Below are 24855 nucleotides of genomic sequence, written 5' to 3'. Positions count from 1 at the left end.
AAGGCCATGCATCTCGTGTGTGTCATTCGCCACCGCGTTGGCCTCGCGACCCGACCCGAATGAATCATTGAGCACTGACCATATGAGGCTGAGACGCCTGACTACCTGCCGATCTCCCTCACCCCGCCGCCACCCAGACCTCACTCACTTACATTTACACTCGCGCAAGACTTATTCTCTGTCATTACTCATTTCTTCCCTTTCACTCGTGTCTGTGGCTTTCGACTCGGTCTGAAGACACTCTTTCCATTGAACCTGTCGCGATAGACCATGAGCGTGCGACTAAGACGATTGTTTCGAGATCAGTTACACGGTATGTTTGACACTTATTGCGGTACAGGCGGCGCGGTATATATCTAGACTGTGAAGGCTGTTCAGGCTTCAATACGCGCGAGCTGTAGCCTTGGGACCGCTTACCATGCTTCATCGTTTACCTTACTGACGACTCCAGTGTCTTCTACGCATTAGCACCAATTGCTTACGACAAGCATACACCAAACCAATTCGCCGATTCGCAAGCCTAGAACTATCAAATGCCTTCACAACCGCTCGACTCCGGCTGGGACTTCAGCACCGCCATCGGTCTGATAGATTCGGGCAACCAAAACATTAGCTCTCCACCGCTTCGGTCGGTGGCGACACCTCAGGCTTCATCATTGAAAGATGGAGGGATACGTCTAGGCAGCTTTTCGAAGCTGTTCGAAAACCTAGGATTCGCCGATACTGCCTCCGCGCCGTTGCCGCCACTCGATCCTGAGTCCGAACTCAGCAATTCCGATGACGCTTTACTACCATCGCCTGTCCTCGGATCAACCAAGACACTTGCCAAGCATAGCGAGAGTTCAGACGAGCAGGCGACAGACAACACAGGTCTGACCAAGACCCAACGGAAGAAGGCTCGCAGACGCGCCGAGAAAGAGCTCGAAGAGGAGCGGTGCCGTCAACAAGCTGTTCAGGACACCCTGGCTCAGCTTGCGGAAGAGCGCGAGCAGAGGCGGCAACAAGCACAACAGGTGTTACTGCGGAAACAATTAGACGATATCGCCAGCATACCTACCAAGGATGTCAAGGTGGCGCAGACGCCAACCAAGCCGTCCCGAGCACATTCACGATCCAACGTGGGCGCTAAGATCAGGCCTGCGACCCCTACTCCAATACCTGCACAAGACACAACCGAGGCTCCTCAGACACAACCGAAGCAGCCTAGGACACCCAAGGCCCGCCCCAGCATCCTAAAGCGGCCTTCCGCGGCACAGCCCGTGACTCCTCAGCCTCTTCAAGAAGTCCCTGCAGTCGTTCCTTCGACTGTACCGGCCCCTACCCAGACCCAAAGTACAACACTCGGCACACTTGCACCTCCCTCGTCTCAGGACATCGTAGCCGAAGCTCAGCAAGCGCCTCGTGCCACCACACCGGGACATCATGGACTTGTTCCCCGGACTGTTCGACCCGTCACTGTACCAAGAACCTGTTCTCAACCAGCTGTCGTTCAACAACCGCCCACTACCCCAACGCCGCATCGTAAATCATTCAGCGGACAGCGACCAGCTCTCACGATTAGATCACAGGTAGAACGTCATTATCACTTGTTTAACAAGTTGATGGACACTTTCCCCGATGATCGAAAGTGGCTGGTGGCCCCTATGCAAATGCTTAACGAGCGCAACTCAGCGCATGGATTGCACGTCTTTGTCGACGCCTCCAACATTATGATAGGCCTCAAAGATATGCTCCGCTACCACGGTCTGCACCACAACGCGTACGACATGTCCTTTGACAGTCTAGCGCTACTGATGGAGCGCCGCCGACCGGTAGCAAAGCGTTTCTTCGCCGGCTCCCACCGCGAAGCCAACCCCCTTCCCCACGTGGCGAAACTAGTCGAGACCTCCAAAGCCGTCGGCTACGACAGCGTCATGCAAGAGCAAGTCCTGATCGTACGCGAAGACTCTGAGAAGAAGAAATTCTTCAACGACGTCAAGAAGATGGGCTGGCACAAGGCTACTCAAATACGCTCTTCTGGCAGCGGCAGCGACTCTGAAACGGGTCCATCTGCTGTCACTCCGAAGACCCCCTCGGCCCCGAAATGGGTCGAGCAAGGTGTCGACGAGATTCTTCACTTGAAGATGTGCCAGAGCATTATTGATACCGAAGTACCTAGTACCATGGTTCTCGCGACGGGTGATGGTGCGGTGGCGGAGATGTCGGATGGCTTCCTCGCGCATGTTGAGCGCGCGTTGAAGAAGGGATGGAAGGTTGAGTTGATTAGTTGGGGTCAGCAGATTAACGGCGGGTATAGGAGGAGGCAGTTCAGGGCCAAGTGGGCGGAGCAGTTTACGATTATTGAACTTGATGAGTTCTTGGAGGATCTCATTGATACGCCGTAGGATGGTGGGTTTACGTGGTTGGATGTATTGATTCGGGATGCATGGTTTGGGTGTTAGTTCGCATACGATATGAGGGATGAGCGAGCATGGCGTTGTATGTTGTCGTTCTCAGAGGTCTTCTTCTGGTTGTACATAGCTTCAGCTTCATTTTGTGGTGGGGGGTTCATGTATTGCATTTATTCTACGCGAAGGGCATATAGCGTTGTCGTTACATAGCATGGCGCAGCGTAGGACTTTTGCCTCGTACACAGAGGGAAATTAAACTTGCATTCGCTCACTCTTATCCTCCACAGTCTGATGCACTGAAATGCCCAATTGCATCGCGGACTGATACAACAAAAAGCTCAGCCTGATGACGCGACCCAGCGGCATTCGTGTCTGCTCGTAGGCAGTGATGATCCTTGTGGTAATCTGCCATCAGGCTAGACTATGCGTGATGTCTATCGACGTGCACATGATGCTCTCATGTGACTCTCAAGATTTCTAGATAGGCTGTGATGTGGCTCAATCAAAATCTGTTTACTTTCCAAGGACCTCAGCCGCGTCTGCCTTGCGCCACCAAAGCCGGACAGCATGCCACGCTTGCTGTGTCGAAACAGGAAGGCTCAAGGCTGTAGACTGAAGACACAATCCAACCTTGGCAGGCATAAAGCCCGGCGTGCTGTGTTCTACCGTCTTTTACTCAGTTACTCCATCGAAGTGTTTACTTACACAACCTAGAAGACAACTATTGGACATGACAACATACACAGTATACACGACATGCCCCGTTCCGATACCTGCCACGATGTGCAAAAGATGAAATGCTATGCTTAAAAAGCCATGAAACGGGCGAACCCGCAAGGACGCAAACAGCAACAACACAAAGAATTATCAAATCACGCCGACTACAACGCTACTTCGTAATTGCATACCGATAATTAGGTTAGGCAACAGCAACGAAAAGTAGATGGGGGATTACTAGATGGATGAGGAGAAATGAGAAGAGGAGTGAGCTATAGAAGCAACGGAAGGAGGACCCAGTATGGAACAATCGTCGCAAGTGACGAGGAAGTGGAGGAAAAAAGCGCTCCCGAATCCAGGATACTGTGAAAGCACAGATTGTCCTGTGAGAGGAAGATACCCAGGCAGGTTGAACTGTGGAGGTTCTGGCCTTCCTTTAAAAGGGATCCGGTGAACGTGAGCGCGAAATGTCTCTTACGGTATATTATATAGAAGCAGGGCATTTTGTGTGTCCAACACTTGTCTTCATACTGGAGGTGTCAAGTTGAACAATAGCTTTAGGCTGGTCTCCCCATCAAACATCGATTGGATACATGAGTATCTGTCTTGTTGTTCACAAAGTCATGTACACCGATGTAGAGTCATGAGCATCCCTCCGCAGCACCGTACCTGACGATCCCACCCCAACTGAGTACTTTCAGTGGAGTATCCCCTGGCATCCCCTTCCCCTACTACTACTCCTCCCACCGCATCCGCGTTCCGACTCATCCGAGATCACCAGCTCATCACTTACCACAGATCAGCGCTGTAACCCTTCACCGTCAGCCGGCGTGCCGAACGGCAGCACGACGGTCTCGGCAGAAGTAGTCAGCAAATGGCATTTACCCGACTCCCGCTCTCGCAGCAGGGACGGCGGCGGCGCGACGGTTTGACCGCGCTCGGACCCTATCGCGGTGTGCGAGACGGGGAAGCACCTCGGACGAAGAGAGAGGCTGGATACGCGGGATACGAAACAGAGACTACTAGGTTCTTGCGCGACATTTTCGCGTTCGCGTAGTGCAGTTGTACCTGGATTCTGCTTTAGTGAAACACGGGGGAAATGCCGTGTTCTTTTCTTTTCTGCGATGTGGATGCAGGACAGCAAACGAGCGGAGAAAGGGACGGGCGGCGGATGCGGGTGGGTTTTTGTTTGTTTGGGCAGCGGCAGCATGTTGTTGGGGCAGTGAGCGAGTCAACGCAGGAACATGGTAATGTTAGTGTTGAAAAGGATGTACATGGCATTGTTGGAGAAGGGTGTGAGAGTCAGGGCGAAAGGAGGAGGGAAATTGCGATGGTCGCGATCTCGACTCTTCTTTTGTGATTTAGCCTACAAATCGAGTGAAGTATGCGTGATCGAGTCTTTATTGAATTGAGTTTTTTTCCTTTGGCTGTGACTCGGTAAAGAGATTTGTTTGATTAGTTAGTGTTGGTTAGTGTGGTTTAGGAAAGGCGAATGTCGTGAGAGGAAAGCGCGGTGGAGGTTGTGTTCGTCCGAGCCTCCGCCTGACATGTCCGAGAGAGCGAGGCCGAGATGGCCATCGGCGATTGGGCAGTGGGTGGATCGGGGAGGAAAAAAGAAATTGCGCATCGGGCGTGAGAAAAGCACAGGGTTGCGGGTGGAACCATGGCAGTGGAAAAACGGGTGAGGATGTGTCTGCGCCAAGAGGGCGAGGACTGCACGGGTTGCGGATCTTGCGAGGTGCCGAGGGCGCCTATTCAGACGTCGCGACGGACGGTAGCTATGGCGCGGGTACAGTCAGCGGTGGCTTTTTTGGTGCGGTGAGCGTTGTGTCGGGGTGTGATTGGTAAGTAGCGTGCAAGAGGTGAGAAAGTTTGGGCAATGCAGTGGAGCGCAGGGCATGTTTCGTGTGCCTTTGAGGCTGGGGTGGGTGGCCGCACGCCTTGTGAGACCATGCTGACAGCGAACGAGGCTGACCAGCACATGCCCGTATCTCGTACAGGCGACAGACCGGGATGCGGAAGTCGATGGAAGTCGATTTGGCATGTAGTGGTTGCCATGGCTTGACGGCACGATGCGGTCACCTGTATGTTGATGTCATGACAGGCTAACCAAGGGTCTAACGCACCGCTGCATCACTCTGGCGCCAGGCCAGCAGCAGTTTTGCAAGACGGGACCCGTACCAAGATGACAAAGCCATGTGTGAGTGCGGCGGACAACGTGATAAGGATGTCTACGGGTGTGCTGCAAGGGTCACATGCCTGCAGATGCAGAGGCCCTGGACAACGTTATCAGTGCCATGGTTGGAGTCGCATGCTACCGTGAATGCCCACGATGAAGGCGAAAGCGTCAACCACGGGTATTCGCATTCTTTGCCAACGCGGTCGAAACAATGATGCGAATCCTGGCGCCTGTCACAGCGTCTTGTTGTAAACGAAATTGAACGCTCTCGCGGGCTAACCAGGTCCGTCGTAGCCGCTCACGTCGCGGACCTAATTTGACCCCCCGGCAGCGCGCTGTGCAAGCCTCAGCCATCCGGAGCTTCCACTAAGTCACGGCTGCCTTTCATAATCCCTAGTCCGCCCTCTTCCGCCTTCTTTCCCTCTTGTCCGCTCGCCCACCTCCTGCACGACGTACAACTTTGACGTGCCTTCACCAGCCTCTGGTCGCGTGTCTGCTGTTGCACCTACCTGGAACTGTGCCACACAGACAAACCCCCGAGCGACCGAGCCCTGAAGCGCCATTCCTCGCCATCTTCACCATGACCAACAAGAGCTACCTCGCATTCCTCGACAACAGCACCGCCGCCGACATGCTGTCGCGCACCTCGGTCCCCGGGCTCTCTGCCCTGCCCAGTCTTATCCCCCACCGCGTGCGCAGGAAGTGGAGGGCCACCAAGTCGCGCATACGCAGTCGCCAGGCGCCCACGTCATCCATCGCCGGCCTCGAGACGTCCTTCTCGCCCTCGGATACCCTGCGCTCCCTGCGCACCCACTCTTGGAGCATATATGATGCCCAGTATCTCTTCCTCGCCATCGTCGCCATCTTCTCCCTCTCCGTGAGCGAGGCGCCGGGGCCTTTTGCAAAGACATTCATAGCCACGCTGCTCATGACGGGCCTGTGTCTGCCCATCACACGGCAATTTCTCCTCCCATTACTTCCTACTCTTACATGGCTATTCCTCTTCTCTAGCTGCAAGTACGTAATCCTCTTCCTCAAACTTGTGGCAAGATCCGTACTAATGTCTCCCAGATACATCTCCGCAGACTACCGCCCTGCCATCTGGGTCCGCGTCCTCCCCGCCCTCGAGAACATCCTCTACGGCGCCAACCTCAGCAACATCCTCTCCGCACACAAGCACACAGTCCTGGACATCCTCGCCTGGTTGCCATACGGAGTCGTACACTACGTATCGCCGGTCATTGTCAGCGCATGCATGTTCATCTGGGCGCCTCCTGGTACCCTCCCCATCTGGGCGCGCGCTTTTGGCTACATGAACATCACAGCTGTTCTGATCCAGATCGTCTTTCCATGCTCGCCCCCCTGGTACGAGAACTCGTACGGATTGGCCCCCGCCAACTACAGCATCCCTGGTGACGCCGCGGGACTCAAGGCAATCGACAAGCTGACTGGCATTGATATCTACACTTCGGGCTTCCACGCCTCGCCCATGGTCTTTGGTGCTTTCCCCTCGTTGCACTCTGGATGGGCTACTCTCGAGACGCTGTTTATGGGACACGTCTTTCCCAGGCTCTTCCCCGTGTACGTTTTCTACACCATGTGGCTTTGGTGGTCGACCATGTACTTCTCCCACCACTACGCCGTTGACCTGGTAGCCGGCAGTCTGCGTAAGTTTCGATTCTCCGCCCCACTCTTGTCTAGCGCTAATTTTCCTCAGTTGCTGGTGTTTGCTACTTCTTCGGCCGCGCCAAGTTCCTCCCCCGCCCGCAATCCGACAAGGAGTTCCGCTGGGACTACGACTTCGTCGAGATCGGCGACCCCATGGACGGTGCTGGCTACAGCATGCTCGACATCTACGAGGAATTCCCATCTCACGCCCACTCCGACTCGGACGACTGGGCTAGCGGCTCCTCCTCATCCTACTCCACCGGTGGCAGGAGTCCCATCGGCGCACGATCACCAACCGACGACTCTCAAAGCCTCTGGGAAGGCGAGACTATCGGATCCGACACGGAGCCCACCACCCTCCGCAAAGACTAAGACCTACGACTCATCTACATCTCTCTCGCCACAGACTTATACTCATCCCTACGTTTCGCACTATCACCTTACCTCCTCGGGTGACGGCCTCTAACGACCTATGCATTGGAGCGGAGTTTTTCTTGTTTGCGAAGCATTTCAGCGATCCATTATCTACACCATGGATTTGACGGCATAGAATCACTGGTGTCGGCAGTAGCGGAGACGCTGCCGCATGCATGCATCGGGGAACCACAACCATTCTTCTCGTGGGCATCCCTTGTAGCGCTACCAACGCGCGGTTTATTGTACCCCTTTTTTGATACCCAAGTCGGTCGCTTACCTTTTGGACTTTTTTTTGGCACAGTTGTGTCTGTGTGTTGTTGTATACATTCGCTTCAGCGCCCGGCCGCCACCCTTTCCGCATTCTACTTTTTGAGCGGCTGGATGTCTGCATATAGGGGGTTTTGATGATGTTGTGGTACGAAATGACGTGGATGGCAGATGCTATGTCCATGTTGGATTGGGAATAGGTGGTAATGACTGGCTCGGCTCGAGCCTACCACCGCAGAAAGAAAGAGAATATTATTATCTAGTGTAATGCTTAATGGAATGGAAACGGTTAATGAACCAACCAATCACGTATGTCGATAAGAATGGTGTCTACAGTCAACTTGAACTCGTGTAACCAAGGAACTACCCGTTCGCTACCTAACTGTCAACCATAATTCGACCTTTCGTAAATGCCATGAGGACTCTCCACCCCTTCCTTTCGCGGTGTCGCATCCCAGTTCTCCCTGGACCTTCTAACACCAGCTCAACCTCAAGATCCACCTCCAGTCCACCATCACCCCGTCAGCCATGGACTACCTCGAACTAGACGATGCCGCTACCCAGGCTTTCGAGGAGCTAGGCGGCGACTCCACCTCAGCACACATCCCATCGAGACCTTCCAAGTCTATGTATACTTCTACCACCTCACGCACACGTCCCCGTCGTCGGTTAAAAGGCTCCGTATCTCCTCCGCCTCGAACACCCCTTCTCCACACCTCGCGATGTAGCCAACGCTCTCGGCCTTCCTCGCGTACCACAACTTGAGAGTGGCGTTGGAGAAGACAGTGAATCGGGGTTTTGTCGGCTGTCTCAATCCAGCATCAACGCTCTTGATGCTTGGGTCGAGAAGCACTGTCCGAATCAGAAGTTCATTAATATTAGGATTGGACTTGCGCATAAAGATACTGGAGTGCTGCCTTTGCTGGGGTGGGATCCGACACTGCCTCACCATAGGCCTGATCTCCCTGTCGTGGGCATCCCTGATGGAGAGGAGGGATCAGAGTACCCCGTTCGCTACTTCTTCTATGGTACGTTGGCGGATCCGGCAAGGCTTGAACGACTGTTTAGTGTGCCTGCTGATGAGCTGCTGCCTTTGCGAGCTGCTGCCTTTGCGAGCTGCTATCTTGCTAGACGGGCGTGTTAGGGTTTGTGCGGGGAGGTATAAAGCGTTGGTTGATGAGCCGGGCGCTGTGATGGGTGGTCTTGCATTCTCTTGCGAGTCAGTTGATCAGGAAGAGGCATTGAGGGCGTATGAGGGGGATTCGTATGAGGTTGTTGCTGCGAGGTTGGTTGTGGACGGGAGGGAGGTCGTGGGAAGGACATTTCGGTTTGCGGGATGTGAGGAGGAGTTGAGTGAGTGATATGCTGATGGGATTGATCTTGTACGACTGTGGCGTTTGATGCTCCCCGCGGAGTTGTTAGAAAATCCCTTTTGGATGCTGACTGGCAGTGGCCCCAAATGAGTTCTTCTTAAGAGATCTATTGAACTGTCACACTCGAGGGGCTTGCTACACAACTGGTCTTGATCGTCATTACGTTGCTGTATCGATGGATCATCTCATTTCATTCTCGATAAGTTCCAGGCTTGTTAAAAGGCGAAGAGATGTATTATCTCATCATCTGTAAGGGGTCGCTAATGAAGATTACCACTGATTATGGTTAATTTATCGGTGTCTCAGAGAAGTCTGATCTGGGGTGACTGCGCCGTACTGGTGTTGTGGAAGATTTCTAATTTTGATTGTGAGAGTCGAGAACCTTGTTTCTTAACATCCTGATACTTGCGGAACCGTCGATCTGGGAGATGATCGTTTGAGTACAGTACTGTGGCTGCGGGACAGTCGCTAGATTATAATCGCTATGACGAGTTGATGGTGCTGAACTGTAGGCGGCGCAACGCGGCGTAGCAACGCTGTACATGTAATCGCAACGCAGTTGTGTATGCCAGACATCTATATTCCCATTATGCCGCTACACATATGCTCTTTTGAATGCTATTAGTGGTTTCGCTGGCTCGGGATGTGTGCTACTGGCTGTAGAAGCGCGTAGCTAAACCTAAAAGCGGTGAGGCTGAACGGGGCATCATGAATCTCAAAGTGCGACAGGGCTGAGACTTTGAGGTTTCAGGCGTATCGACGGGCTCTCAGTCCTATGGCTCTAGTTGAACTCTTGAAGGTGCATGGCTGAGTCTGGCTGATAATTCGTACCTTTATGGCTTCCTGCGTCTGATGCTGTGCCAAAGTATGGATCCGACAACAAGCAATTCTGCCGTGATGCCTTAGGTGTCACTTGGCTCACCGTTCAATGTGGGGACCTTTCCATCCCCGTACCATGGTTGAGCTCCACAAGAGTCGTAAAAGATGTACTTTTGCGGTATCCAAAGTGCTAAAGGAGGGGTGGTTGTCTGCGCAGTAATTAGCTAAATCGGACTGAAGCAGGGCGCCCTTTGACTGAGCAATGCGCAACGCAACATGACAAGCTCGCCTCTATTCTCTGGCTACTGGAGTTGCTTCTATTGTGTAAAGAAACGATAAAGGCATCGACTTGCTCTTCTGATCCGAGGTCGTGACCGCCATAGCCATAGGTGCACTCATTGTATTCCTCGCACTTACTCGCCAGCGGCGCACCTGCCACCATGAGGTCAGCTGCTGCCTTCTTTCCGGCCATACATAGTGTTCGTTGAACGAAAAGGCTGAACAAACGCTCCAAGCGCAAATACCGGTGTATCCTGAGGCACGGCATCATGCGACGAGCCGTAATCTTGAAGCTTGACGATCGCGTCGCTGTTTGTGTGTATGCCACGTAGTGCCCTCCTCCATATGCATGAAGCTGTTCTCTTCTAGGGGCTCGTCTTTATCTCCCCGACCTCTGCAGCTCACTTTCACCCTGTAAAAATCGCGGTCGCGATACTGCTAATGCTGGTGCAGCGGATGGTGCATATGCTATGACGAAATTGGCCCGGAATTGGCCCTTTGACCACAGAACTCACGTAGGCTTGGCTCCAGCAAGCCGGGTCCCCATCTGATTGGCTCAAGCGCCTTCCCGTCTGCATGAGGAGGCTGTGCCCTAGGTATATGACGGACCGTTTTCCAATGATTTTCACAGGCCCCTCGCAAATATTTTCATTCCTCAATACGCCACTGGTACATAGGTACCCGCGCGACATGAGCTTGAAGCTTGTCGACGAAACAGCAGATGTATGTTGTCTAACATGCAGCTCCCTGGGATACTTATACGCGCGCGACCACGACAATGATCGTCGTCCCGAACTTACTGTTCTTCCTGGACTTTCCTTCAATGACTTCTGCATATCGGCGGAGCACGGATGCTTTTTCTGTGATGTCGTTCTGCAGAGCTTTTTGCTGTTGCAATTTGTAGCTGAAGAGATGCGGGTTGAACTGCTGCTATACGCAGACTCGCCGGCTGAGCTACACTCATCAGGTGGAAACGATTTCCATGAGGTTGTCGAAATTTATCCGTGTCCGAGTATGTATCCTTCCTTTGATAGAAATCCTATACAAATACATATCACTAAATAATCACGGTGTAGCGAATACAAGACCCATGTATCCAACAGTGGGCAACGACGTTCCGAGGGAATCGACTTTCGCAGCGTCAGTGAACTTCCTGAAGGAAAATTACTATACCTGTGTCACTGATCATGAGGAATGTGACCGGGGACCAAGCTGCCTCCCCAAACGCATTGTCGATATTTCCAGAACCCGATACCGTGTAGTCGAGCCACCTGTTGGAACGGAGGGTATATATGCCACTCTATCGTACTCGTGGGGCAGTAGCGGATTTGCTATGACTACGTCAGAAAACTATGAAGAGATGAAGCTTGGATTTGACAGACAAAGACTCCCTATAGCTTTCCGGGATGCTGCAGACATGGCACGAAGTCTTGGCATCTGCTACCTCTGGATTGATACTCTATGTATAGTTCAAGATAGCTCCACAGATTGGGAAGAGCAAGCTGCAAGGATGGGCCAAATTTACGAAGGGTCTGCCATCACTATAGCAGCGTCTTTGTCGACAGACCCGCACCACTCTTTGTTTCAGGAACGGGAACGAATTTACGAAGAGATTGAACTGCTTAGCGGATTTCAGAGAGGCCCTCCTGATGTGGTATTCAAAGCAAGAAGGAAGATTGCTCGAGGCATACATGCCAAGACTGGACGGTCGAGAGACATCGATCCACTAGATACACGGGCGTGGGGTCTGCAAGAGAAGATGCTCTCAACGCGACTTATAGCCTTTACTGGTGCAGAGTTACAGTGGACCTGTAGAGCATCCAAAGCATGCGAGTGCCGCCATAGTGCACTTCCAGTAGATCCACTCTTCCCTGCACCTATTGGGACGGCAACAACAAACGGAATCATAAAACTCTCTAGAAGTTGGAGTCAAATAATCGAAGAGTATTCGGCTCGAGAGTTGAAATTCCCCGAAGACAGACTCCCAGCTTTGAGTGGTCTAGCGAACAAATTTGGGGCCGAAACCGGATATACGTACATCGCGGGTGGATGGAAGGAGACTTTGCTCTATGACCTGGTCTGGCAACGCGATCTTGGTCCAATTCTAGAACCTTCGACCTGGCTTGCCCCAAGTTGGTCGTGGGCCTCATCGTCTGGTGCTGTGAACTTCCGGCTCGCGCGTCACTCATATCCTGGCTCTCGAATTGAGCACACAAGACTGGTCGACCTTTACTATAAGAGTACTGGCAGCAGTCCATATAGCAGAGCTTTGGCATGCTCATTGACTGTACATGGCCACGCTGTAGCAGCTCTTTTGCGGCGGCCTTCTCACGATATCGAAACCTATACAATCTGCATCGACGGTGCAATATATTCGCCAAATACCGATAAGCGGGCCACATGTGAATTCTCTATTGATGCATCCGTACCACCCTACAATGCAAACGAAACCCCAGGCACTTCAGAACAGTTACGAAGTAGAACGTATGACGACGCTCTCGACCAAGAACGAGAGGAGCCGATTACACTTCTGAGCCTTTACTCTATCCATCACCGCAGATACCTGTATCACAATTTCTTGATCCTTGCAAGATCGGACCATGAATCCAACACCTACCGACGCATCGGTATAGGGTCAGGTAAGATGTATCGTGGAAACGGTTGCGAGCACGCATTCCCAAGCGAGGCGCAACATGTCAGACCATTTGAGTGGCTGTCCGTTGGTGGCAAAGATACTGGTCGCAAGTTCCGAGATATCGTGGAGCAAGTCGTGCGCATCCAATAGTTCTGCGGTATGCTACATTGCAGTCAGCAGCGTCGACTGACTCATGCTTGGCGATATTCGTACATCGTTCTTTGAGCACTCAATACGTAAGGGCAATCTGCATGTTGGTCTTCCTGTTTGTCCAGACACTCATGACAGAAATCTTCCCCCGTCGCTGCCCAATTGTTACAATTACTGGTGATGCACCTCGCGGAAGGCATGGGCACCGGTTCCTTTCTTGGGCGATGTGGCTTGAAAATTGCGGTTTGCAGTTTCTTTTGCAATAGAAGCGAAGACGAGAGAATTAGAACGTTAGGTTGGTGGCGATTACGGGAGTTGACACCCTAGAGAGGAGAGAAGGAGGGGGTAGCATGTCATGTGGCAGCCCTTTACACAGCCCGACTGACCCCGCATTAGCACCGCCTCATGTCTGACAATATTGGTGCCCTTGTACGTGGTTTACCGCGGCAGCCTCTCGCTAATGACACGCGATTCTGAGAAATTCGTTTTAATGGGGTTCTTGCATGTCGGATACACAGCTCGTGTCATTTGTCGGGAAGAAGGCTATTCGTTCCGTGACCTTGTACTATGTCACCTGCAGCCCAGCGCAGGCTCGGTACGTGAGGTTACGACACATATTTGTAGTATCCTCAACGACTGCAACTCAGACTCTGGCACTTGAAGCGGGTGAAGATTATTGTATGCTTGCCAGAAGTAAGAGTCGTCTAGATACAATACTATGCTAATACATCGTTCGATTCTAGCTGTATTGCTGCTTCAGTATCGATAGAGTGCTGGGCTCTGGTATGCTGCAATTGACGTGATAACCGCCCAGATACTTTAAGTTCACAAGCGGAAAAGCACGATTACGGATCATACTAGCGTACAAGATCTAGACTCTCCTTTCAGGCATCTTCCTGGTATATAACCTGCTCCGACCCGTTCGTATAGCACTGCACCATTCGCGCTGGGTTTCACCTTTGGCCTGACCACGAGTATATAATGCTTCTTGTCTTCGATCGCCTTTGACCCCTTCTCAATACCTAGCACAATTGCCATGGACTCCAGAACCTCCGAATCCAGTGTATTGTCCAACATAACACTGTCCTCGTTCACCCTTGCAGCCGTGATATCAAATACTTGTGCTTTTCCGTGGAAAGCGTTGGGCGCTCTTACAGGCGAAGGCGGCCACGGAGGTTGTATTACTTGCCAGTCATATTGACGCCATGTCAAGGAAAAATAGTCAATTCCACCCGACACTGACATCCAGGACCAAGAAGGCACGCGTTCCCGATCGCTTGGAAATGCGATTGATTTCAACCGTTTGATGCCCTCTCCACGATGCCATAGGAGACTACGGTGAAGGAGGCTGCTCTTGTTGGGGTCGTCCAAGATGCCGAATCTGCCATGCACATCCATCGTGCGGAGAAGACGCTGTTGCAACCCGCCAATAGCTGTCGGCCGGTCGTGATCTGCTGAAAGGTCCAGTCGAGAATACTGTCGATACAGCTCTTGGAATCTGAGAATGCGTTCACCATATTTTGCCGGGTCGAGAATCTTAGGGAACTCTGGATCCCCGAGTAAAGCAGCGGACTCACTGACGACACTATTAGCTCCCGTCAAGCCAGCGACTCACGCCAAAGGGAACGAGAATACATCACCCACTTTTTCATTTTCACCATGGTTTCGCATCGAACGCCATGACCACATTCCCAATACGTTTGATGCTCGGTGAAGAACACCGTGCGTCGAGCCAAGGCATGCTCTTGCAACACCCACCCCCGCTTGTGCAGGGCACCTTGTAGTACGTGACTGCGGAAATCCTCAATCGTACTGCAGATGTAGATTTTTGCACTACTGCCACCTTTCTCGCAGTTTAGGGCGACATGCTCTCGTTTTGCTCGAGGTAGTAAGAACCCTGACCTCTGATCGGTGGCGCAGCTGGCGGCTAACACGCAGTAGGCACCACTGTACACATCTTCCATCCGCTTTGACTCAGAACTGAAGTCGCCATCTTCGCCTTGTATAATGCAGATAGAGTCTATCCATAGGTACTCCTTCCCAAGAGCGCGAGTCACCTTGACCGCATCTTGGAACGTACGAGGTAAAGTCGTTAGCGCCATACCCTTGATATGACGAGTGAGATTTTGTCGAGTGGTAGAGAAAGGTGGAGAGTCGCCCCAGCGGTAAGAAAGCGCGATCCAGTCTCCAGTATCTCCAACTTGCATCTCCCGGAGTTTGACGATACGTCCGCCTTCGCTTCCAACGTAAATCAGACGGGTCGGCAGTCTGACACTTGCATTCCCCGTCAGCTTTGTGTCCTCGGGAGGCTTACAAACAGGCTTGAAGTGCGTTGCATCGCAATCGTCCAGCCAATCTCTTATCAAGTGAAGGTGCAGATCCGTACCTGCCCCTGAAAGCTCAGGAAATCCGATTTGAACATTATGCGCACGGCCGCCAATATCTATATTGGTGACAGCAGTGAGCACAAGATAGTCGTCCCAGCGTCAGAGCGGTGACTTACCATCGCTCCGTAATACGGTAAGTACCGGATGCTTCGTGCCTCTCAGGCGCACAGTAGAGCCAGCCCTTTGCAGGTGCACACTTTTGCATCCTCCCTCCAACTTGTCACGGCAGGTTCGCCATACCAGGTAGCACAGATCGCAGCTCTTGGCCTTCGAGTGTGTTTGGAGCGTTTGTGTAGCGTAGGAAATTGCAAATTCTGCCTCTAGTAGCCGATCCTGAAAGCTTCTACAGATAGTGCACAGCTTCGCTGACGGCGGGGCTTGATGCGGAGAAATTCCCATGGTACTTCTCAACCGAGACGATATGGTCGCAGCAAAGTCGTTATCGACTTCGAACTCCCATTCCTCTGGATCCAAAGATGGGTGCGCATAGTCGACCATGTCATTTGTAGGAATGCGAAGACCAGGAGAGTGCGCTCTATGGCCAGTAGGTACCGGTAAATGAGATGAGCCTATGATGTCCACAGGCGCTGGTTTTGGCTCCTGATTTTGATGCCAGTAGTGTTCACTTTCTTTGCCTTGAGCTATTTGGAGCAATTCAGTCTCAAGCTCATTGGCGCGCAATCTAGTCCGCTGTTTTGATGCCGACCCATGGACGACTTCAGGGTTTGTGGAATCTGGCGTAGTGACGCTGATCAATGGACTGTCATCATGCGTATTGGAAGTCATCCCGGTCTCAACTGGAGGGGCAAGACCACCATCTTCGGGGAGCTCAACGACCAAAAGACCTGTACGAACAATTTGGAGGAGATTCCCGACAGCCGTTTCACCTGAACGACATAATCCGTCCTTTGCCATATGCTCCATCCAGTGTTCCACAACGCGATGGATTCGTACAACTCGTTCGTGACTGATCTCGTAGAACATGTCAGAAGGACCGAAATATCCTTGGTTACTGTTGTTGAATCTACAGAGCTCTTCATGGTCGTACAACAGCCAGATGATGAACTCGAGGATGATACAGCCCATACCCCAGACGTCGTATAAGCGGGACCGTACATGCGGAGCTCCCTTGGGTAGAAGCGACTGCAGGCCCGTTTCTGGTGGTTCATATCTTCTTGTGCCATACTTGGCGGTTGTATCCACGCGACCATGGCGCAAGGCAGTAACTTGATTGTGAATTTTTGCCTCGCCCCAGTCACCGATCTTGAGCGTGCCGTATCCATCGCTGTTAGGGAACCAGAGGATGTTGCCGGGTTTCAAATCACCGTGGCGGTAAGATGCCCCGTCTGGCATGTAATGGGCTGCTCTCAGCGCTCTCGTAAGCCCACAAAGTTGCTCCACCACCCACTTTACCAAAGAGGCCGTCCGCTTCGGTTTGTGCGGTTGATGCCAAAAGTCACCGAGATTTCCGCCGTCCGCCCACTCAAACAAAACATAGTATTCCAAATCATCTCTTGTACCACGCTGAAAGGATGTGATGAACCGGACAATGTGTTTTTCTCTGAGTTGGTTCATCTTGGCCAACGCGTCCACTTCTCTTTTCACATCGACAGCCACGTTCTTGCCGCCTTTCCTAAAAGCCTTGACTGCGACCACGGAAGGCTCAGTCTCGTACTGTAATTCGCCGTTAGCCCGCAAATCCCAGTCAATCTTGGACTGTGACGTGAACTACCTGATGAAGTGAATTCTTGAAGTGGGCAGGGTGAATAGTATACTTGTATACAATACCATGTGCGCCGCTGCTTTGTTGTGTGTTCTTCGTAGTAAATGGAATTGGGCAGCGATTATCAAAATTGCAATTCTGATCGTGAGCTGAGATGATTGGTGTTAGAAAAATCCACTGGCTATCCTGAAATTTGCTGATGGTATGGATATCCCATATCCGTACTGGATTCTTTTCTCCTTCTTTTCTCTTACGGTTCCTTTGAACAGTCTCCATTCGCACGAATTGATGGCATTTTGGTGTATCTTGCAGCTGTTGTGCTGTACATTCTTCAACCGGCAATTTCTCATCTTTATACCGGGAAACTTGGAAAAGTTTCATCGCCGCGTGGAGTTGCTCCAATTGTATATAGACTGCGATGAGAAAGACCTTCTGCGCACTGTCCAGAATGTAGTTTGCGAGTGCTCTGTCGTCTTCGCTAGGCCTGCTCGATTCTATACCCATTACCTCAAGCACAAGCTTACGTCTGCCACTCAGACCTTCGGCGGTACGTGACAATATCTGTTCGAAGGCGTCTCGGGGGAGAAACATTTTGGTCTCTGTTCTTTCGAACATGCTGGTGCTCATGGAGGTCCGAAGGCTCTTCCATAGCGCCTGAAGAGGATTTGGCTCGGCTTCGGAGTCGGCTTCGGATTCTGACTGAAAACTGTCTTCAGACACAATTTCCGTCGCATAATTGTCGTCGCATCCTATCGCCCGGTCGCTGTTTGCGGACATATCCTGGTGGGTGTCTTCAATCGTGAATCTACTTGTCGATAGACTCGTGGACTGCTGTAGGTTGGATAGTATTATTGAGAAATCAAGATGCCAGGAAAACACGGATCTTGGCCCGCCAACGGTGGGCATTTAAGCTCCATCAGACCTCGGGAACAGCTCTTGCGGCTCTTCGGCCCCCTGGTCGTTTGTTCGCTAAGAGCTGGCATCGCCTCTACCGATGTGTAGAAAGCCAATGGTCCCAGCCGCCCGCTGCAGTGATCCTGCTTGGGAGGAGAGCCATCGTCTTACCGGAATCATCCAAGATGAGGCTCTGCTCAGCAAATCAGCGCGAAGAGATAAGGCTTTCGAATGATCCCAGACTGCTACATGCAGACATTCGTGATCAGGCGCGCATGTTCGATATTGTGGCTTAACTTGGTGTGCAGCTGTAAGGTGTAAGTGGGTGTTGTGGGGGATGCGAGAAGAAGGCAGCGGCAAGGCAAATTGCATAGGCGGCCTAGAAGCGGGACGGGATGCCCGTGCGGTGACTGCGGGGTCGAGGCTGAAGGTCCTCCTACCATTCATGTGATATACTGCAGCCACTACAGCGGACATGCCTTACAACCGAGTAGCCATGATAAGCGGGTGGAGGAGCTTGATCTCGCGGCATTGTTTAGCCTGTCCAGTCGGGAATGCAGAAGACATGTCGATACCTGCACAAGTGTCGAACGAACGGATACTTCAAAAAAGAGCTTGCATAATTCATATACGAGATACGCTACACTGCAGGGTCAACGAATCAAAGCGTGATGAGGTATACAAATACTGCATTCTCTCCATTGCACTACGGCTGATGACAGGTGACACAGCGCGATGCAGAGCGACGTGACGCAACCTGCAAGAGCAGCATCAGCAGCCGACATAGACGACGAGAGCAAAACCCTGCCATCTCGTCAGAAGTCCAGCACAAATCGTTTGAGCGCTTTGATCCGAGGACCGGCTCCGAAACGTCACAGAAAGGTTCTTTCTGAAGGTGTGTTGCTGGCTACGACCCCTCGAGACCCAAGGGAAGAAGTGACTCCACGGAGAACTCGCTCAGCTGTCCTCCACTCGCCACCAGATGTCGCAGAAAATGGAAATACGACACGGGAAGAGAGAGAGGAAGCTACACGTAGAGTATCTCATCAGAGAGCAGAAGACTTGCCTCTCGGCGGCCTTGTTGTTGATGAGGATCGCTTGGGCGATCAACTTCGAATAGCCTTGATCCGCGAGCCATCCACCGAGCGAAAATTCCTGCCAAAGGGCAAATTAGACACGCTTGTTACGCCAGAATCAGTCGAACGTGAACTATCAAGGGTGGTATATCTTCCAACCAGATACTTGCGGCGCAATCGGCGATTAGCTATCGATATCAGGATCGACTTGCCCGCAGAGGATGAGGGCGCGCAACATGGCCAGGCGAGTCCGACCAGCCCTGTCGCCACGGCCCAACCTGACAAGCCTTCTTATCAACGGATTTTCGCAATCCTGCTGCTGATGCGTCGACCACGCAAAATATGGTCTTTCGTGAGAGAACGAGTCTGCGATGCCGACTTGCCTCTTGTTCTTCAACTTCAAGATGATGTCTTCAGACTGCGGCGCTGCGGTGAAGCGCAACCAGTACTAAAGTGCCTGAAGAGATCATATGATGTGAGTCAATTTCTGCTATACCAGTGGTGGGTTCTCGCACCTTTCTTCCGTAGGCCAGACGGTAGCATAGAATCGCACTGCAAAGTCTCTGAAAACCACATCTTACCATTCACAAAATGGGACAATACTGGTCGCAAAGGTGGGTCTGGGCAAGTACACAAAGCTGAAGTTCATCACGATCATCACGCATTTGACAACAAAGAAGTAAGTAACCACTGGCATCGTCTTCCCCGTTAATTAATCGCGTGTTTAGGTTCTTAACAATATCGTTGCAGTAAAAAAGATCTTCATCAGCAGCCGAGGTCGTGACGCCTTCCATGAATTAAAAGTACTACAGAATCTGGGCAAGCATGAACATGCGCCTCGCCATCTAGTGAAGTTACTCGCGACCTACGAGCAACACAACCACCTTTGCCTCATTCTTCCTTGGGCTGAGATGGACCTCGCTGAGTATTGGGGAACAAAAAATCCTCGAACTTGTCATGATGAAGCAGCACTGTCTACCTGGTTGAAGGAACAGTGTCACGGTCTAGCTGAGGCGGTCTCCTACATACATCGATACAACACATTTTCGGGTTCAACTATGCTTCGCAACATCACATTCGCAGTACCGGCGGCCGGAGCTGGGCGGTATCGCTCACAATCCATTGGATCGATCAGGCAGCGAAGAGTTCTCTTTGGCCGGCACGGAGATATCAAGCCCAAGAACATCCTTTGGTTTCCCCATACGTCTTCCGTTGAAACATCGACTCCGGGACTCGGTATTCTGAAGCTCTCAGATTTTGGGACCGCGCATTTCAGTGACAAGGAATTTATTTCGACGCAAGATAGGAACACCGTTCCATATTCAAGATCGTATCAATCACCCGAATGTCGACTCCCGAACGGTGAGCTCAGCGCCCAATGCGATGTCTGGGCCCTTGGATGTGTGTTCTTGGAGTTTGTGTGCTGGTACTTTGGAGGGCATGAGCTTCTTCAGGACTTCGAGCGCCAACGTGATACTGTTCATGGGGGTTCCTGCTTCTTTGTGATCAATCATGAGGGTTCCGCAGAGCTCAATCCGCCGGTAGTCGAGGTCAGTGCAATCCACCTATATTGTGAGCGAAACCTAACGACTGCTTGTCAGATGATTGAGAAGCTACGGAAAGATAGTGCACGGAACGACGAGTTGCTACATGTTCTAACTGTTGCAAAGGACGACATGCTTGTGATCCTCAATGATACCGGTGACACTGGGCACAAGACAGTGGGCGCTGGGACTCCTACCTCTCCAGACCATCTCAAAGTAGCAGAGAAGGGCAAACATGGGCGGCGGCGGAGTGTGGGCAATATCGCTCGTGAATTGGGCTCAACATCGCCCTCTTCGCAAGAGTGATCTAGCGCAATCGTCTTTTGAAGTTGCTGCAGTTTGGGAGTTCAATGGCTTCGATCCGCGCCAGCGTTTGGTAGCTGAGAAAGGTGGTCGGTAAGTCCAAGCGACGCAGCAGTGCCTCGTCTTTCAAAGGTTAACGGTGATTGCTTTTGCATAGTGTTGTCGCGCCAAGTCTGGTGTCTACAGACCTGTTACTTAATGCGCTTTTAATATAGATACCATGCATGTTTTGTAAGAAGTCCAGCAGTCGAGCTATCGCATAGCTAGTGATCGGGCTCATGGAGTGCAGGAGGGCCAGGCGGGGCAATTCCCGCGAGATCGCGCTGCCGCGTAACTAGCACCTAGCCCCCCCCCCCGGATGAACCTCACAATGCATCCACACAAATCTAGACTGGAGAAGTATACGTATATTCCAAGAAGTGCCCTTAGTTAGCCTCAAAAGCAGCATTCGAATAGCGTATTGCTAGTATCCTCTCGCATGATGCACTTAAGCAGCTTTGGAGTCCACGGGTACCATGTCAAACCCACGGACGCAACCCGCCCAAACACCCCTACGCAAAAACAACACATGATATGCTATGTACATACACTTCTTATGCAACCTTGGACTATTACCACTCTGCATCTACTATCCCTAGCTTCCGCTGTCCACGGGTGCCATTTCCAAACCCGCGGGCCTAACCAACTACCCAGACGCCCTTCTTGCAAAAACAACACTCGACATCCTGCAGACACTTCCAATGTATTCCAAGACTACTCCAACCTTATATCTACCATCACTAGCTTCTGCGGCGTGCAAAAAGCATGGACATGATAGCTAATCACGTGCCCATACCATGCCACACCATTTGATCAGCACTTTGGACATTCACCGGGAAGTAGGAGCAGCAAAAAGGAAGCTCTCCAGCGGGGAATTGAACCCCGGTCTCCCGCGAGTTGTCTTTTGCAAGATGACAAGCGGAAATACTGACCACTATACTACTGAAGATTGATCAACTTAATAGTTGAGTAGGTGGTTGATGGAAAACTTCAAAATTCTAACAGTTATAACCTTATTGTGCGTCATCAACAACAATGCGAATGATGCTCATGTTGCATGGCTACGGATATGAGTGGTTGGTAGATGTTGGTCTGGCGGCGAAAATTTGTATGGTGGGGTCCTCGGGTGGCAGCGGCTATTGGGTCTGAGTCAGTGGTGGAACCTTCCATCGTGTAATGTCTTGCATAGAACCCAAACGCGAATGATTACGTATTCAATAGCAGCATATGAACGCACATCTTTTAAATCGCCTGCGGATGCGTACGGAATATTTATTGACCTTGTGTCATGGTATGTTCGAAAGCGGCTGCTAGGTACTCTCAAATTCGAGACTTAACACGCACCGCCCCTATTATTGGACTTGTAATCCACGGCAAGGCGAACAACCTTTAGACAACGCGACCCTTGACCTGTTTAATATTCTTAACGTTGATGTCGCGCCACCCCACAGCGGCGATGAGAGCGCACCCCAGCATGCAAATACTCGTGATGAGCATGAGCTGTTGCGAATCCGCATAAGACTGCGCGATACCAGTCCTCTCAGGCGATCCCCACTCGTAAGACAGCTGGTTAGGCAGTGAAGCGTAGATGTCGGCGACATTGACACCACCGGGGACGTTCTTGACGAGGTTGTTGTAGAAAGTTCCAGTCCAGATGGCGGCCGACACTGTACTTCCGACTGCACTGCCGATAGAGCAGAAGAGATTGAGCACAGCGATGATGACAGCCATGTGCTGATGATCGGATGGCGCCATCATAGCCAGCTCGCCGGCGATGACGATTGTGCCGCCTGCGACCGCAGTGAAGATCTGCGTCATCACGATGAAACCCACTGATGTGCCTGGCTGTCGGAAGTAGATCATCAGTCCTAGGGCCAGGATGTCGATCGGGAGTGCGAAGAACACTGCAACCCACTTGAATCGTCCCGTGATCCTGATTGCCGGTCCGACAGCCGCCAAGCACCAGAAACAGGATACGACGCGGTAGATGCTCTGGACGTAACTGGCAGTAGTCACGTTGAGGTTCCAGACTACCTGCAACATGGATCCAAAGTAGCTCCCCCAAACCGCGCTGTTGAAGTAGACGAAGACGAACATGATGCCCGCGAGGAAGACGGTGCGGTCCAGTAGCAGTTTGTACGGGATGAACGTGACGGGCGCGAAGAACCTTTCCCAAATGGGGAATGCGATAAGTAGGACGAAGCCAGCGACTATCATACCGATGATCATGGGACTCCTCCATTTCTCCGCTTGGTAGCTGTACAAGCTAAATGGCAGCAAGAAGAGCGCCATGCCCGCTACCAGTATCAGGATGCCGACAGCATCGATATCGACACAGAACTTCCTGATGGCTGTAGCGCTCCAGTCGATGCTGCGTGGCTCGAGCAGACCTTGCTTCCGCGCCTTTCTGTCATTGAAGAGAACTAAAGCAGCAAGTGGTGTGACAACGACAGGAATGATGATGGTGAAGATGCCAAAAGCCCAGCGCCAGCCTGGCCCGGCGAGCACGGATTGTGCGACGGGACCGCCGATCCAGGTTGTAATTATGTAGGGCGAAGTTGCGAAGGAGAGCATCAGGGCGCGGTTCTTGAGCGTCGAGGTGTCGGCGATGAAGACGGTCAGGATGTAGGATACTGCTTGTGATCTGTATCCTTGTTAGTGGTGCGCCTTTCGACCTTGCTTGACGAAAGATGAAGAGTGCTTACCCAGTAGAAGAGAATACCTGAGCCGCAGCATACGTCTCCACATTCTTACACGAAGCCATCATGACGTATCCCACCATCCACACGCAGAGCGAGAGCAAAAGTCCTTGTGGTCGCCCCCACATATCCAATAGTTTGGCCAAGGGGATCTTGGACAGCCCGCCGATGATGGAGGACATGATTCCTGTGGCAGCAGTGAGGGAATGGAGGCGAAAGGCGCTGGTTACATAGGGGTTCATGGCGCGGATGACGACTTCTTGGAGTGCGGTGACGAAGTAAATCCACCAGATGCTGAGTATACGTTAGTAGGAGTATAGAGGAAATATATGGGTGACACTAACATGACATAGGCGCCGATGAGATGGTACTTTGTCCATACTGTTGCCGCTGCCTCGACGGCTTTGACACCGGCTTGGGCATTGCTGGAGAGACTTTCCTGATCGGTAGGTTTCTCGTGAGATGCGTTGGTGGGGGTGCCTTTCTCTGGGTCGGCCGCTTGATGAGACATACCGGCGGGCTCGACAGAGTCGGTGGCCTGGATTTTGGAACGAGAGAGGAACTGCATGCTGTCTGACACCGAAGCGATGGCGCAATCCTGCCAGAAACGAGAAGAAAGGTTCGACGAAGAGGCCTACTACACCCAATCATTGTATCTTACATTGCATTCTTATACCCTTTCAATCTTCCAGAACCCTATTCCACCCGTTCATCATTCGTATAAATCCACAGAGCCGCAGTCTTGAGGCCACCATCAGGCCACTACCGACCCTCCAGGACCATGACGCTGGAACCGTCTTCTACATTTCGCACCTATCAAAGTGCCACTAAGGCGATTTCAAATACTTGGCAGTGCTTGGTCCCGGAATATCGATACTTAGAGGAGCATTTAGGATGCGTAAAGTGGAGTGGTGGTGTTCGTGAAGGTGCTAGCGCGGAAAATTCGATCTGATTAGATTCAAAGATAATCTTATCAGCAGACATTCGGAGCCGTACATGTCCGGGCGAAGCTCGGATCTTGTATGTAATGGAAGGAGCGCAACGTGTTGTTTACTACAGGTGCTGTATTGAAATGAAATCCCTGCCACGTGTCTTTGTCGCTTTTTTACCTTGTTAACTCTATATGAGTATGTGAAGGAGCTGCTAGGTGTCTGCTGCTGATGTAGTCGACGTAAGAGATGTCACTCGATTCCTAGGGCTGGCGCGACGTCAAGATCGGATCGTGATCGAGAGCCGTCTGTCACGTTACATTAGAGAGTACTGCGCCCCTAAGTTATTACAGTTCTGGCAATGCGC

General features: G+C 51.8%; 8 protein-coding genes and 1 non-coding gene across 9 annotated transcripts; 5 read left to right on the top strand and 4 right to left on the bottom strand.

Annotated features, from left to right (window-relative positions):
- The first annotated feature begins 132 nt into the window (after window positions 1-132).
- Window positions 133-2743, top strand: BKA58DRAFT_391630 (uncharacterized protein). Its single transcript, XM_046170937.1, has 2 exons — window positions 133-313; window positions 452-2743. The coding sequence occupies exon 2, from the start codon at window positions 534-536 to the stop codon at window positions 2382-2384; it is 1851 nt and encodes a 616-aa protein (XP_046022170.1). The 5' UTR covers window positions 133-313; window positions 452-533; the 3' UTR covers window positions 2385-2743.
- A 2119-nt stretch (window positions 2744-4862) lies between these two features.
- BKA58DRAFT_404985 (uncharacterized protein) lies at window positions 4863-5305 on the bottom strand (the record flags this gene model as incomplete). Its single annotated transcript, XM_046171884.1, has 2 exons — window positions 4863-5189; window positions 5234-5305. The coding sequence occupies 2 exons, from the start codon at window positions 5303-5305 to the stop codon at window positions 4863-4865; spliced, it is 399 nt and encodes a 132-aa protein (XP_046022169.1).
- A 561-nt stretch (window positions 5306-5866) lies between these two features.
- On the top strand, window positions 5867-7326 carry BKA58DRAFT_321607 (uncharacterized protein; the record flags this gene model as incomplete). The annotated part of the gene is made up of 3 exons (XM_046167817.1): window positions 5867-6303; window positions 6358-6953; window positions 7004-7326. The coding sequence occupies 3 exons, from the start codon at window positions 5867-5869 to the stop codon at window positions 7324-7326; spliced, it is 1356 nt and encodes a 451-aa protein (XP_046022168.1).
- Window positions 7327-8166: 840 nt separating this feature from the next.
- Window positions 8167-8999, top strand: BKA58DRAFT_404983 (uncharacterized protein; the record flags this gene model as incomplete). The annotated part of the gene is made up of 3 exons (XM_046171883.1): window positions 8167-8302; window positions 8367-8666; window positions 8770-8999. The coding sequence occupies 3 exons, from the start codon at window positions 8167-8169 to the stop codon at window positions 8997-8999; spliced, it is 666 nt and encodes a 221-aa protein (XP_046022167.1).
- Window positions 9000-10746: 1747 nt separating this feature from the next.
- BKA58DRAFT_241227 (heterokaryon incompatibility protein-domain-containing protein) lies at window positions 10747-12915 on the top strand. Its single transcript, XM_046166674.1, has 2 exons — window positions 10747-11121; window positions 11186-12915. Exons 1-2 carry the CDS (start codon window positions 10800-10802, stop codon window positions 12892-12894), a joined length of 2031 nt encoding a protein of 676 aa, XP_046022166.1. The 5' UTR covers window positions 10747-10799; the 3' UTR covers window positions 12895-12915.
- Window positions 12916-13550: 635 nt separating this feature from the next.
- On the bottom strand, window positions 13551-18324 carry BKA58DRAFT_391618 (uncharacterized protein). The gene is made up of 4 exons (XM_046170936.1): window positions 17014-18324; window positions 15398-16955; window positions 14539-15337; window positions 13551-14470 (listed from the first exon to the last, which is right to left on the bottom strand). Exons 1-4 carry the CDS (start codon window positions 17908-17910, stop codon window positions 13747-13749), a joined length of 3978 nt encoding a protein of 1325 aa, XP_046022165.1. The 5' UTR covers window positions 17911-18324; the 3' UTR covers window positions 13551-13746.
- Window positions 18325-18352: 28 nt separating this feature from the next.
- On the top strand, window positions 18353-21187 carry BKA58DRAFT_241149 (kinase-like domain-containing protein). Its single transcript, XM_046166673.1, has 4 exons — window positions 18353-18574; window positions 18630-19653; window positions 19703-20524; window positions 20576-21187. The coding sequence occupies exons 1-4, from the start codon at window positions 18570-18572 to the stop codon at window positions 20822-20824; spliced, it is 2100 nt and encodes a 699-aa protein (XP_046022164.1). The 5' UTR covers window positions 18353-18569; the 3' UTR covers window positions 20825-21187.
- Window positions 21188-21720: 533 nt separating this feature from the next.
- Window positions 21721-21809, bottom strand: BKA58DRAFT_t70. The gene has a single exon. It is a non-coding gene; the product is annotated as a tRNA-Asp (tRNA).
- Window positions 21810-22080: 271 nt separating this feature from the next.
- BKA58DRAFT_241144 (major facilitator superfamily domain-containing protein) lies at window positions 22081-24251 on the bottom strand. The gene is made up of 3 exons (XM_046166672.1): window positions 23904-24251; window positions 23566-23853; window positions 22081-23504 (listed from the first exon to the last, which is right to left on the bottom strand). The coding sequence occupies exons 1-3, from the start codon at window positions 24125-24127 to the stop codon at window positions 22250-22252; spliced, it is 1767 nt and encodes a 588-aa protein (XP_046022163.1). The 5' UTR covers window positions 24128-24251; the 3' UTR covers window positions 22081-22249.
- Between the last annotated feature and the right edge of the window lie 604 nt (window positions 24252-24855).

The sequence above is a fragment of the Alternaria rosae genome (genome assembly GCF_020736505.1).
Source record: "Alternaria rosae strain MPI-PUGE-AT-0040 chromosome Unknown BKA58scaffold_9, whole genome shotgun sequence".
In the NCBI taxonomy this organism is placed as follows: Eukaryota; Fungi; Ascomycota; class Dothideomycetes; order Pleosporales; family Pleosporaceae; genus Alternaria; species Alternaria rosae.
The sequence above is the reverse complement of the archived record's forward strand: the minus strand, read 5'-3'. Positions and strand labels throughout refer to the sequence as shown.

What these genes read in the sequence shown, in the direction of transcription:
- BKA58DRAFT_391630 (XM_046170937.1), top strand. Translation starts at nt 534, where the DNA reads ATGCCTTCACAACCGCTCGACTCCGGCTGGGACTTCAGCACCGCCATC.
- BKA58DRAFT_241149 (XM_046166673.1), top strand. An exon ending in ACGCATTTGACAACAAAGAA is followed by an intron (nt 19,654 to 19,702) that starts GTAAGTAACCAC and finishes TCGCGTGTTTAG; the next exon opens with GTTCTTAACAATATCGTTGC. An exon ending in TCAATCCGCCGGTAGTCGAG is followed by an intron (nt 20,525 to 20,575) that starts GTCAGTGCAATC and finishes ACTGCTTGTCAG; the next exon opens with ATGATTGAGAAGCTACGGAA.
- BKA58DRAFT_241227 (XM_046166674.1), top strand. Translation starts at nt 10,800, where the DNA reads ATGAGCTTGAAGCTTGTCGACGAAACAGCAGATGTATGTTGTCTAACA. An exon ending in CGAAATTTATCCGTGTCCGA is followed by an intron (nt 11,122 to 11,185) that starts GTATGTATCCTT and finishes ATCACGGTGTAG; the next exon opens with CGAATACAAGACCCATGTAT.
- BKA58DRAFT_391618 (XM_046170936.1), bottom strand. Translation starts at nt 17,910, where the DNA reads ATGCCCACCGTTGGCGGGCCAAGATCCGTGTTTTCCTGGCATCTTGAT. An exon ending in TCAAGAATTCACTTCATCAG is followed by an intron (nt 16,956 to 17,013) that starts GTAGTTCACGTC and finishes GGCGAATTACAG; the next exon opens with TACGAGACTGAGCCTTCCGT. An exon ending in TACCGTATTACGGAGCGATG is followed by an intron (nt 15,338 to 15,397) that starts GTAAGTCACCGC and finishes TCACCAATATAG; the next exon opens with ATATTGGCGGCCGTGCGCAT.
- BKA58DRAFT_241144 (XM_046166672.1), bottom strand. Translation starts at nt 24,127, where the DNA reads ATGCAGTTCCTCTCTCGTTCCAAAATCCAGGCCACCGACTCTGTCGAG. An exon ending in CTCATCGGCGCCTATGTCAT is followed by an intron (nt 23,854 to 23,903) that starts GTTAGTGTCACC and finishes ACGTATACTCAG; the next exon opens with CATCTGGTGGATTTACTTCG. An exon ending in CAGGTATTCTCTTCTACTGG is followed by an intron (nt 23,505 to 23,565) that starts GTAAGCACTCTT and finishes ACAAGGATACAG; the next exon opens with ATCACAAGCAGTATCCTACA.